General features: G+C 35.2%; 1 protein-coding gene across 1 annotated transcript in view; it reads right to left on the bottom strand.

The window, feature by feature from the left end:
• The window catches only part of LOC131550133 (NXPE family member 3-like), a 34,976-nt gene extending 21,208 nt beyond the window's left edge, over positions 1-13,768 (bottom strand). The window contains exons 1-2 of the mRNA XM_058792579.1: positions 13,658-13,768; positions 13,496-13,554 (exon numbers count right to left, since the gene is read on the bottom strand). Coding sequence (XP_058648562.1) covers positions 13,496-13,554; positions 13,658-13,694 — 96 coding nt within the window. The 5' untranslated portion in view covers positions 13,695-13,768. The remainder of the gene's footprint in view (positions 1-13,495; positions 13,555-13,657) is intronic.
• Between the last annotated feature and the right edge of the window lie 247 nt (positions 13,769-14,015).

Raw genomic sequence — 14,015 nt, 5'->3', positions numbered from 1 at the left:
CGTTATTAGCTACTTTATCATTTAAACACAAAGAGAGACATCAAGAATCAGTGTATGAATCTCAACAATGGTGACAAGCAAAAGCTTCATGCTGCAATGCATGCTGGGTACCTAGTCTCTGTGCAGTGAGTGCACTTTGACCTCACATTAGTATGAGCACACAGTGAGGGCGCTGTGAGGTTACACTTTTAGCTAGGGATGGGCAGATGAAGCCTCATTAAGCTTTTCAGCTTTTCGAGAAGCACCCGGCTGCAGCCTGCAGATCGAGGCGGGGCTGCACACAAAACTTCTCATTGGTTAGTGGCAAAGTAATGACGTAGATCGAGGCGGGGCTGTATCTGGCGCGGGGCTGTACGTCTCGTCCTGCCTACAACTGTTCTCATTGGTTAGTGGCGTCAAGTCATAACGTAGATTCTAGCGGGTTTTCATTTACGCTGTTCTTCGCTGCATGGTGAGTTCTTGTCTAATTTGTTTAATTACAATTTTTAATTCTAAAGTGGCGTTTAGTATGTTGTTAAAAGGAAATGTGAAGTAGTTTCAAAATAAAATCGCATAACTTTAATCACTCAACCATGTCACGCAAGGTGTGAAGGTCTGCTTTTAAAATAACCAGGTCTGCATTTCCCAAAAGCATCAGGCCTAATGCCGCCTTCACGTTCTATCGAAATTCGATAATTCTCACTATTGAAGTTGTACGGAGCCCTTTACAGGACATTGTGGTGGGAAAAATTTGGGGTGAATGGAAAAAAATCAGGGTGGGAGGGAATTTTTTTTTTCAAATGTTTTGCGTTCTCTCGCAAAACTTTTGCGTTCCCTCGAGAAACTTTGCGTTCCCTCGCAAAGATATTTGCATTCTCTCGCAAAACTTTTGCGTTCCCTCGCAAAACCATTTGAGTTCAGACAAACGCTTCCTGTTTACTTTGCAGCTTGCAGTGGTTATAGCTCGTATGTTCACAATGAGCGGTTCATAGAGTTTTATTTTGAACTTGGACTCAAATAAATTAATAAGTCAGTGCTTAGTTCAAGGCACGGTTTTGGGACATAATAAAACGCTTAATGTGGCTTAATGTTTTAAAACAGTGACTTGGAGGACCAAATTCGATAATAATAAAAGCTGATACAATTATTAGGCTAATATTAATAACCTTAATAATATTACTAAGCAGAATAGCCCAGAATATGAGCATAGCGCCCTGCACGTAGCCTAAGCTTTTTCTCCCCATAAAAGCTTAGTAGGCTATAATGAAAACGGTGATTTAAAAATACCAAATCCGTTGCATTCATATTCTGGGCTATTCTCCTTTATTAATAGTAATATTATTAATAAGGTTATTAATATAAACCTAACAATTTTATTAGTATTTATTATTATCGAATTTAATCCTAATGTCACTGTTTAAAGCCACATTAAAGCGTTTTAGAATGTCCCAAAACCGTGCCTTGAACTAACCACTGACTGACTGTGTTTCTTTATACTTGAATCAAAGTTCAAAATAAAAACTCTATGAACCGCTCCATTGTGAACATACCAGCTGCATGAACCTTTCATTATAGCCTACCTTAAGCGTTTTCTATGGGGAAGAAAAGGCTTAACGTGCAGGGCGTTGCGTTCATATTCTGCTTTATTAATAGGAATATTATTAATAAGGTTATTAATGTTAGCCTAATAATTTTTATCAGGATTTATTATTATCAAATTTAGTCCTCCAATGTCACTGTTTTAAAACATTAAGCCACATTAAGCGTTTTAGAATGTCCCAAAACCGTGCTTCGACATAAGCACTGACTGTATTACTTTGAGTGCAAGTTCAAAATAAAACTCTATATCATACGAGCTATAACCACTGCAAGCTGCAAAGTAAACAGGAAGCGTTTGTCCGAACTCAAATGGTTTTGCGAGAGAACGCAAATATCTTTGCGAGAGAACGCAAAAGTTTTGCGAGAGAACGCAAATATCTTTGCGAGAGAATGCAAAAATTTTGCGAGGGAACGCAAAGTTTCTCGAGGGAATGCAAAAGTTTTGCGAGAGAACGCAAAACATTTGAAACAATTTTTTTCCTCCCACCCTGAATTTTTTTCATTCACCCCGAATTTTTCCCACCACAATGTCCTGTAAAGGGCTCCGTAAAGTTGTGATTATGAAATGGAAGAGCGTTCATGTTTACCTAGGAAACTCGTATTTAAGATAATTCTGAGAGCACTTGAAGGCAGCATTAGAAACGTTAGTGTGTGTGGTTTTGGTGGGATTATGATTAGGATATAGTGTTCCCAAATTAAGCCCCTTAAAAAGAAATACAGTGGCAAAACTGAACCAGCAGAAGTAATATAGGACAAGTTCATATTAACAATAGCTATACAAATTTATATTGTTTTTCTGTGAATAAAATGATTAAATGTAAAATATTTAGATTTTATTATTATTATTATTAAGTATACATCTATTAAAATAAACAGTGAACTACATTTAATAATAATAATTCAACAACAAATATGATTAAGTTTAACAGTCCTTGAAAGTAGAGCTCGTTTTTTATATTACATACTGTTAGGCTGCTATACAGTATATGTCCTAGAGCAGGTGCCAAATCCCTTGCAAAAATGCACAAAACTGTGTTAAGCAAGGGGAAATGTGAGCAGTATTTAAAAAACTGCACTAGTGAGTGCCCATTCTGCAATTACACCAGTATGCCACAACTGATGTATTATCACATCAAAAATCACTTTCAGTGGGCAGTGCAACAGCATGGTGAGTTTAACTGTCTTTTGCTTATGTCACTTTAGTTAAAGTTTAATATGGTGCCGAACCAGCCAGCAATGCACTGTGCATGCTTCTGATTTAATTGTTTGTGAATTTGTAGTAGAATGTTTAATTTTAAGGCTCAGGTAAACTTAATTTTCTGCATTCCGCACATTGACCATGGGTCTTTGTTGCTCAAATCACAAAAAAATGTACTTGCACATGGATGGTGCTGATGAAAATTCTGTCTTGCGACTGTCCACCGTCCAGAGCAAAATGCAAACAAGTGAAGGTTCAATTTAGGCAATTTTCAACAAACTTATTTTCTTTTTTTACCCTTTCAGATTTCACCATTTTAAAATGTGGTCCAAATTTGCTGAAGCACATCGCCACCAATGCTTCATCACCAATCCAGCCTCAGTCTTCCTCCTCGGTCCAGTAGCCGCAGCCTCAGCCTCAGTCCTCCTCCTTGGTCCAGTAGCTGCTGCCTCAGTCCTCCTTGGTCCAGCAGACACTGCCTCAGTCCTCCTCGGTCCAGCAGCCACTGCCTCAGTCTTTTGTGTTTGGAGTTCACACAAAAAATGAAGACAATGACTGGTAACCAAACAGTTGGTGTTCCCCATTGACTTCCATTGTATTGGAAATACTATGGAAGTATATACATGTACAGACCAAAATTGTTTGGGTGCACTGTCTATCCTTTTACGCAGCTCCTTGGCTGAAGTATACTTACTTTTCTAGATGTGCTTACAGTGTTCAGAATGTTAATACTCTCAGCTGTTGTTGTATTTATTATTACATGTATTTATTATAACAGTTTCTTCCTCCAGGCAATCCAACTTATGAACAGTTAAATTTGTTTGTTTATTTATATTTATATATGTGTATTTTTTTAGTCTCATCTTAATTTTATTGTCTGTGTGTCGTTGTTGTCTCTGTAAACTGGAAGCTTATGACACTAAAACAAATTCCTTGTATGCGCAAGCATACTTAGCAATAAAAGCTCTTTCTGATTCTGATTCTGATTCAGAAGAAAGTGTGTAAAGGATGTTAATGTTTAACCAGAGATTTATATGTACAAAAAGATGTGTTATATACAGATGTACAAATTTCATCTTTCTTTATCAGAATTAAACTTTCATACCTAAATAAATAACAAGGAAATAATTGTCTTGGCATGTTATTCATATACAAACAATGCTGCTATTTTTACCATAAGCTTTTCATTGTCAAGTAAATCAAAAAATTATTAATTTGTTATCAATATGGTTCATTAGTTAACATGAACTAATAATGAACTGCACTTATACAGCATTTATTAATCTTTGTTAATCTCAACATTTACTAATACATTATTAATCTTGCTAACATTAGTTAATGCTCTGTTAACTAACATGAACAAACAATAAACAACTGTATTTTCAATAACTAACGTAAACGAAGATTAGTAAATACAATAACAAATGTATTGCTCAGGTGCAGCCCCGCCTCGATCTGCAGGCTGCAGCCGGGTGTACTTGAGCTTTTCAGCCAAGTGGTCCACAAAAGGGTTAATTTCTGGAGGCTTAATTTGCTCACAATACCACCTGGTGGCCAAAAAGTGTAAAACAAGCAGATATATTACAGACAGAAGAGTAAAGTCCACAAGTACTCCTCGCTGCAGACTGTAGCGCGGTGACGTCAGGTACCTACGTCACGTATGTGTTTACCGCGCACGCGCAAAGTGACGTATGGTATGTCTATAAAACGCATGCGCAGTGGCGCGGTGACGTCACGTACTTACGTTACCTATGTATTTACCGTAAATACGCAGGTTCAATAATGGATCATTCATTTCTGGAACATTTACTTACTTTTGTTTTCTTAAAGATGTGCGTTTGTGTTGGCTTTTAATTGTAAGGATGCTTTGGTCATAATCACAGAGAGTGTCATTGCAAATGTTTGCGATTTCAAACATTTATGACATGTTTTATGATATGTGTTAGTATTCGACGTGACAGGGATTCTGCTGGTCTTTAAAAGTCTTATTTCGCCTAAAATTAGCCTTTAAAGATGTATTAAAATAGAGCAGAAATACTTATATTAATAAAGTAATGAATTGCATGCATTGCAAAAAAATAAAGAAATAAATACATACATACATACACATACATACACACACACACACACACACACATATATATATATATATATGTGTGTGTGTGTGTGTGTGTGTATGTTTCTCATATTTGTCATCTTTTTCATTAACATTATCAAAAATTAATAGATACTGTAACAAATGTATTGTTCATTGTTAGTTCATGTTAATTAATACATTAACTAGTGTTAACAAATGACACCTTATTGTAAAGTGTTACCTCTTAAATTTACCTTCATGTTCATATGACTTTTTAGGGACATTATCAGTGAGACAAAATTCAGAGAAGAGGCTCACTTCATATGTCTAGACAGATAGTTCTTTAACTCCTTAACATGTAGTGAATACTGTAAAAAGTATTTGAGTGTCTGTCTCTCTTCTCATCTTTCTGTCTGTCTCATCTCAACTATCTGTTTTTTTTTTTTTTTTTTTCCTGATAGACTGTATTGCCCTCAACTGTAAAACTTTCAAATTGTTTCAGGCTATGCTTTCTCAAGCCAAGCCAACCTAAATTTTGACTTGACAAACTTTTGTAATTTATTTGGTTAATGCTGATTATAAATTAAATCTCTTAGGTACTTTACAGACAAAGCAAACAAAACTCTTTTTCTAACACCATCCTGTAATATTTAAAAATATATTTAAAATGTTTTCCTTTTATGGCTCTTTTGCCTTTCCTCAAAATTATTTAATATTGTTTGTTCTTTTATGTAAATTAGGTGTTGTGAACTGGAGTGCATTTTCTGCACAATACAGACAGGAGTGCCGGGTGCCGTATTCACAGACCAGTGCCTACGGTGCAGTGAGATACTGTATTTAAAGACTGCACACCTAGGTATGTCAGGAATGACAGGATGACTAATTGATTAATTTCAGAATGAGTAGATGCAATTTTTTTTTTCTTTATCATGTGTCATGTTTATAGTCTATAGTCTTAATCTATATTTGTATATACAATTATATTTTCTGTTTTGTTCTTTGAAATAATAATTTTAAAAAAAGATCACTGTTATCAGTTTGGCTTTTTGGAGGCACCATGCATAAAATGGGATGCAGACACTGAAAATATACTGTATGTAGTCAATTGAATTTAAAACTACTTTATTGGCTTAAATATTTCACATGCAGAATTGCCAAAGCAAAAGAAAAATGTCCAAAATTATACTAAATAAATAAATACACAAGAACTATGACAGAGGACAGATTAACCCCTTAACTGTCACCCACAGTTTTGAACAGAGACATTATAGTGCACTATCCAAACTTAATTTTTTATAATTCATGAATGAAAATATTTTGTAACATGATTTTAATGTACCATTTACATGGTAATGCAATGTCTGATTTTAAAATGGGTTTCAAAGGATGAATTTTGAAATTTTAAGTTTTCTACTGATAAATAATTTCTTATGATTTCTAATTCGTGATAGAGAAAAAGGCAACTAAGAAGACTTTCTGTGACAAAGGTCAGAATTCATGTCATGATGTAGATTTTTTTCAGGTGCACTCTTGTCATAAACAGAGGTGTCAAATCCAGGGTCAGAAAGTAAAGTCCTGCCATGTGTTTATTCCACCCATGAACTCAGCAGCTGATTTCACCAGAGGAGGAACCAACTCATTCCTTTCAAGTCACAAGCAAGTTTCGAGTCAAATCCCAAGACCTCAATGAGTTGAGGTAATTAAGAGATAATTGAGAGACTAATTAAATGATGATTGTGCATTAGTGATGAACACCTGCTGTTACTGTGAATCACAGAGGATCAGATGTTGATGTTTTATTGGTTAAAATGATACCACCATCATGTAGATCAGTGTTTGCTTTAGTTGGGCTCTTGACCCTTGACTCCTGTGTTAGATCTCTCTGTAGCAATGCATGTGCTGTTGTAAAGCGGAGAGATCAGTGCTGTGCAGTGAGCAACTGTTAGTTGTTTTCATATGATGAGGTAATCATCAGGTGCTTACCTGTTTGCATCCAATATACTGTGTGTATATATATATACACATACAACATTTTCATTTTTTAATTTATGTTCTGCTTTTGAATAAACAACTCTGTGAAACCACAGTGCGCAATGAATTTACTGCTGTAGCAGTTATAGAGAAAGAATTTTAAATCTAATGCATTTAAATATTTAAACTCCAGTCCTACTCAGACACACACAGACATCAAGAACCAGCATATGAATCTCAACAATGGTGACAATCAACAAAATGCTTCATGCTGCAATGCATGCTGGGTAACACCACAGTATGAATAATTATTGTCACCACTGTTGAGGATCGTATGATAAGTGTTCATGTCTAAAAGCCTGAGCAATATAATTCTTAATTTTTTCCAATATTTAATATTACGATGGCATTTGTTTAATAGTAAATTCCTGCAGTTCTGTAACAGCTGAACGTCAGTAAATAAACCAAAGAGAGACACCTTCATGATGTTCATTCAAGTGACATAAAAGCCAAATGTGTAAGCTCATCTGCTTCCTCAAGCTTTTAATTCAGCAATGTGCAAATGTTTGTTGTGAAGCAATATTGCAATTGCTTAAAAGCAATCCATTCTCAGTTACTAAAAGGGTCAAGAGCCCAACTAAAGCAAACACTGATCTCCATGATGGTGGCATCATTTTAACCAATAAAACATCAACATCTGATCCTCTGTAATTCTCAATAACAGCAGGTGTTCATCACTAATGCACAATCAACATTTAATTAGTCTCTCAATTATCTCTTAATTACCTCAACTCGTTGAGGTCTTGGGATTTGACTCGAAACTTGCTTGTGACTTGAAAGGAATGACTTGGTTCCTCCTCTGGTGAAATCAGCTGCTGAGTTCATGGGTGGAATAAACACATGGCAGGACTTTTACTTTCTGACCCTGGATTTGACACCTCTGGTCATAAATTAATCTATTACTTTTCCTACATAATTTTTTAACAGAAAAAGTGGTAAAATACCTATTTAGGAGTCTTAGACCTTTCCAACGATATATAGTTTGTCATGATTAGATTAGGATTTAATTGTAAAATAGTGAAGTAAAGGTAGGCGTCCCACAGGGTGGACGGTGACAGTTAAGAGGTTAAAATAAGAAAGGCAGCAGCTATTTGCACTAAGTGATAGCAGGATTTTCTGCTATTTAAACTACTTATTGCAAACAGTGGTAATTACCTGTACCTCTGTATTGTAGTGCATTATAAAACAGTATGCAATAATAACTTATTGAGTGTGAATTATTATTTTAATTCAAATTATTAAATGGATATCACCTTATTGGGACAATAAAGCCCTCCCTCACAACTTTTTGATTATTTCCTTAATTTTTATTGAAAATAAAAATTTTTTTGATGTGATTTGAAAAGGGAGAAAAAACTTTGCTAAAAGGCGGATTCGAACCTAAGTCGATCGCGTCAAAATGTGAAAAACACACATTTTACCATCTGCACCACTAGAGCTGACAACTGATGGTATCTTTTGTAATTATTGACTAGCCTAATAAGAAATATATAAGGCACCGTTAAAGTGTAATATTACAATATACACAGTGAAGTAAAGTGCAACAGAATGTTAATAAATTGTAAATAAAATACTACACAGATATTACAGAATAAACTCTGTAATTCCGTATCATTTTACCTGAGATGAAACATAGTTAAAATCATGGATATGTGCTGTATTACATTTTATTTTTTTATTTTTTTTCCACCTTAGCATTCTTAATAGTTTTACATTTTATTAGAGTATTCTGTTAAGTATGCGCATGCGTTTTTATGACGTGTTACGTCACGCACGACGCGAAAACACCTACCATCACCACGTAATGCAAATTACACACGCAACGCGCATGCGTGTCATAGACATACCATACGTCACTTTGCGCATGCGCGGTAAACATACGTGACATAGATACATGACGTCACCGCGCTACAATCTGCAGCGAGGGGTGTCACCCTTTATGCAAGAAGTCAAGGGTCAAGAGCCCAACTAGAGCAAACACTGATCTCAATGATGCTGGCATCATTTTAACCAATAAAACATTAACATCTGATCCTCTGTAATTCTCAATAACAGCAGGAGTTAATCACTAATGCACAATCATCATTTAATTAGTCTCTTAATTAGCTCATTAACTTTAACTCTTTGAGGACTTGGGATTTGACTCTAGACTCGTTTGTGACTTGAAAGGATTGACTTGGTTCCTCCTCTGGTGAAATCAGCTGCTGAGTTCATGGGGGGGAACAAAAATATGGCAGGAGTTTTACTTTCTGACCCCTGGACTTTACACTTCTGTCTGTAATATATCTGTTTGTTTTACAGTCTTTGGCCACCAGGTGGTATTGTGAGCAAATGAAGCTTCCAGAAATTAACCCTTTTGTGAACCACTTGGCTGAAAGCTTCATGAGGCTTCATTTGCCCATCACTATGAAAATAGTAAGGTTTCATGTCACCATGATAGAGATCAATGTTTGCTTTAGTTGGGCAGATACATCAACAATCAGCACATGAGTCTGAACAGTGATGATAATCTAGAAGATTGTTTTGTGTCGTTCAGAGTTCATCTGTTTATTTTATCACCACTGTTGAAATTCTTATGATGATTCTTGATGTGTGCCTGAATGATCCTACAATAATATTTTTTTTTACACAATGGCGAAATCTTATAAAACATGGCACCATTGCTGTGTAAAAATAATAATTAATGCTAAAAACTCAGCTCAGACTCTGAATCAATCTGCTTGATGATATTTTCACCCAAACAGATTTTTTCCTGTTTTTTTTTTTTTCAGCATAACAAATGTGCTTCAGACACACAGAGTTAAAACAGCCAAATAAAAAGTTTACGTTAGAAAGTCAAGAGACACGTGCAAACAGTGATCTCCATCATGGTAACATCAAACTTTACTATTTTCAATATAAATGCAATATCTAAACCTCTGTTAATACTCAATAAGAACTTTTGTATGCAAGAAATCAAGTCAGTCTAGTTAGTAATAAGTGAAGCTGGTAATGCTGTTTGTGGAGTTGTTTATATGCATTTGTGTTGTTGTGTTTTATAATGAAGCAATTCGGGAAGCAATTATTTGACAGATAATAAAATCTATAAAATACCAGTGTTTTTTTTTTTTCTGTTAAAGTGTGTATTGAAAATTGTTTTACCTTTTTTTGCAGTTTAATGTATACAAAAAATGGCCAACAAGCATTAGCAGAAAATATACGTACGTAAATATATGTTGAAATATATTTTTAAAAATATATTTTCTGGCCAGTTTTTTATATTTTGATATATATTTCAAAATATATTTGAAAATATATTTGTTGCTGTATTGGCTTTGATAATTCACACTGCGTGATTGTCACTTGTGTGAATAAGCACTGATTTGCCTCCCATTTCATGCATTTGTTAGCAATTCGCAAAACCTCTTGGCGAGTGAAAATCAAGGCTAAAATTGTGCAGTGTGAACTCGGAATAAGTCTCTACTGTTACTGCTCTCATAAAATGCATTTATATGTTTTACATGTGTAATTTTAAACTCGCGATAATGTCTAACAAGAAACAGAAATGTATTTAGTCAAAATTATTGCACTCATATTCTCTTGTGCTCCATCTGTTTGGCAAAGTCTGCAAAATTTACGGAGACTGTGAGTGGTCAGGACTAGCCTGTGTGCTAAACAGAAATAATTGCACAATTTTCTAATATTTAGCCTACAAATAACAAACCAACTGTGAAATGTAATTAAAGAAAAAAAAGTCTCTAATGCTTCAAACAGTGCCAGTGTAAATATCAAACATACAAATTAAATGATTCATGCTAATACCTATTGATGTTACTTTAAAACTACAATTACAGCAGATACTCAAATTTGTACTTGCATTTAAATTCTGCATTTGTTTGCTAATGATTTTTGATAATAAATTGAAATGTTTGGAATTATTTTCCGGACTATTTTCAAAAGCAATTGCAAATTGTATTTTCAATTGTGTTTTCCACATGCATAAATTGTGACATAATCCAAATGCAATTGCAAATCTTGCATTACCGTTTGCATTTTCGCTTTCACGAATGCAAAGTGACTGCCACATTTCAAATGAAAAAGCAGTCCATTTGCAATTGTATTTCCCATGTCTTAAGAGTTATGAGCCTGTCATATTTAAATAGCAATATTAATTACCACATTTGGTTTTTCACTTTCTCTGTGTCGCGCATGTAACCTGCCAAAACTCAAATGAAATCGCAATTCCTTTTGCATTTCAATTTCCGATGTCTACACGGAAAGCTGTCAATCAACGTGAGGGGGCGGGACTATACTAGGGGGCGTGTTTGTATTGGGAAGTGATGTCACTCACAGACAACCATGCCGAACGCTTTGATTAATGGAGGTAATCGGTAAAGGCTCCGCTAAAGGCAGCTGTCAGTCAGTTTGTGCCTGTGTGAAAGAACAGACAAACTTCTAGGCACAATACATAATTCTGTCTTTTTTACCCCAAATGCAGCGATTATCCCCTGCTAACAGCGGGAGCAACACCGGTACGCACAATAGGTCAATATTCACTATTATCGAAACGCTTTTCACCTGTCTCAACATCTCTCACTGCTTCTCTCACTCCGACTCACGCAAATGAGCAAACAGACAGTGCAATTCTACACTTATTACAGTACAGTTTTATTCCTTTCTACACCTGCCTCAATATTTTGAAAAAAAAAAAACGTGCCAATCTATATTTATTTACCCATTTTCCACCTTATATATTATTTCATATTTTAACAGTTTTAATCCGTTATGGAGCATGCGTCCCGTGGCACCAAAGCGTTGCGCAAGTCTCAAGATCTCTCACTGTATACAGCCAACCGACACTGCGATTGATGCACATGATTTTTAATATTAATTCACTTTGGCTGTGGCATGTTATGTGACAGCTGCGCCTAGATCGTTGGTGTGAAGACTCATCTAGGGCAGGCAGAGCAGGAGTAGCAGCATTTTTTGTTTAGTTACGTTCATCAATTGGAGTGTAAACAGACTGAGAGATCTTGCAGCCATGCATTTTTTTCCCCCCTTCTTATTTTCTCCTGATCTCGACTTAACAAAAGTTGTTTTCTAGTTATCACGACTTATTTTTCTCACAAACTCAACATAACAAAACTTATTTTTGCGCCAGCAGTATATAACTACTGATGGGGAGTATGCGTTTGGGAAAGAGGACCTTCGTGATCGCTATAATTTATGCAGTTTATTACTGATGTTTAATTAAACTTATAAATATTAAATGCTTGAATAAGTATGATCATTTTGCTTGAAATTTGTTATTACTGCTGCACGACTCATCACAGTTTCTCATTTGTGACCCTGTACCACAAAACCAGTCATAAGGGTCTTTTTTAAATTTGATTTATACATCATTGATGTATGGCTTGTTAGGATAGGACAATATTTGGCAGATATACAAAGTTTTGATGTATTTACAGTAGGAAATTTACAAAATATATTCATGGAACATGATCTCTACTTAATGTCCTAATGATTTTTGGCATAAAATAAAAATCAATAATTTTGACCCATACAATGTATTCTTGGCTATTGCTATAAATATACCCCAGCGACTTAAGACTGGTTTTGTGATCCAGGGACACATTTACAATGACGTATTTGTAATGTGCATCTTTCTTATTTTTAATCTTTATTGTTAATAAATATATATTAATAAGAAATGTGATTTGTATATGGGAATAATTTAGTTCAGTGATGTTGTAGCCTAATCCTTTGTATTTTCTACATTTGTAGGAAACCATAAGTGTAGAATTGCACTGTCTGTTTACTCATTTGCGTCAATCGGAGTGAGAGAAGCAGTGAGAGATAATGAAAAGCGTTTTGTTAATAGTGAATATTGACCTATTGTGCATACCGTTGTTGCTCCTGCTGTTAGCAGGGGATAATCGCTACATTTGGGGTAAAAAAGACAGAATTATGTATTGTGCCAAGAAGGTTGTCTGTTAGTTCACACAGGCACAAACTGATTGACAGATGCCTTTAGCGGAGCCTTTACTGATTACCTCCATTAATCAAAGCGTTCGGCATGGTCGTCTGTGAGTGACGTCACTTCCCAATACAAACACGCCCCCTAGTATAGTCCCTCCCCCTTACATTGATTGACAGCTTTCCGTGAAGGCATCGGAAATTCAAATGCAAAATTAATTGCGATTTCATTTGAGTTTTGGCAGGTTACATGCGCAACGCAGAGAAAGTGAAAAACCAAATGTGGTAATTAATATTGCTATTTACATATGACAGGCTCATAACTCTTAAGACATGGTAAATACAATTGCAAATGGGCTTTGCTTTTTCATTTGAAATGTGGCAGTCACTGTGCTTTCGCATTCGAAAATGCAAACGGTAATGCAAGATTTGCAATTGCATTTGGATTATGTCACAATTTATGCACCCACATGTGGAAAACACAATTGAAAATACAATTTGCAATTGCTTTTGAAAATAGTCCGGTAAATCGTTCCATAGAAATGCATTCTCAAGTCAAATTGAGTTGAATGCCACACAGCCTTGTCTTGTTTATTAAACACTTATTTATTTGACCATTATTTTAACATCTGCTTTAAAATGTCTTACAAACTTACCAAATAGAATGATGTCCAAAGAAAACAAGCCAGTAATGCATAGTGTCTTAACCTGCAGACTGATAACACATGGAAATAATCAACTTTCAAATCTTTCAAAACATGAAACCTTTTTGACCAGTAATGTGACAAATGTAATAATGTGCATAAACTCCTGATTACCTTGTGCATTTGATTTCTCTGTTGATGGCTTGACCATGGCTAAGTCTGTACTTCTCCTATGTTACATCAGCTTGTGAGTGAAGGACATGGCCGTACACACTCTGAAAACAAAGTGTTCCCACAAGGCATATGACATGTTGAAACAGGTTGACAGGTTGAAAGAATTCAGCTGTTCTCAGTAACAGCTTTTTCGATTTGCTTTGTTTGATTTCTAGTTGAATGTAATTCAGCAGGTTTTTGTTTAAAAAAATAAAAATCAATAAAGCATGAAAACAACAACAAGAGTGTAACAGGGCTGTCAACATAGTTGCTGTTTCATTGCAAGACAAATATAGCACAAGGAACACTGACAAAAATG

Source organism: Onychostoma macrolepis, chromosome 01 (assembly GCF_012432095.1).
Source record: "Onychostoma macrolepis isolate SWU-2019 chromosome 01, ASM1243209v1, whole genome shotgun sequence".
NCBI lineage: Eukaryota > Metazoa > Chordata > Actinopteri > Cypriniformes > Cyprinidae > Onychostoma > Onychostoma macrolepis.
Note: the sequence above shows the minus strand (reverse complement) of the source record. Positions and strands in the feature narration are given on the sequence as shown.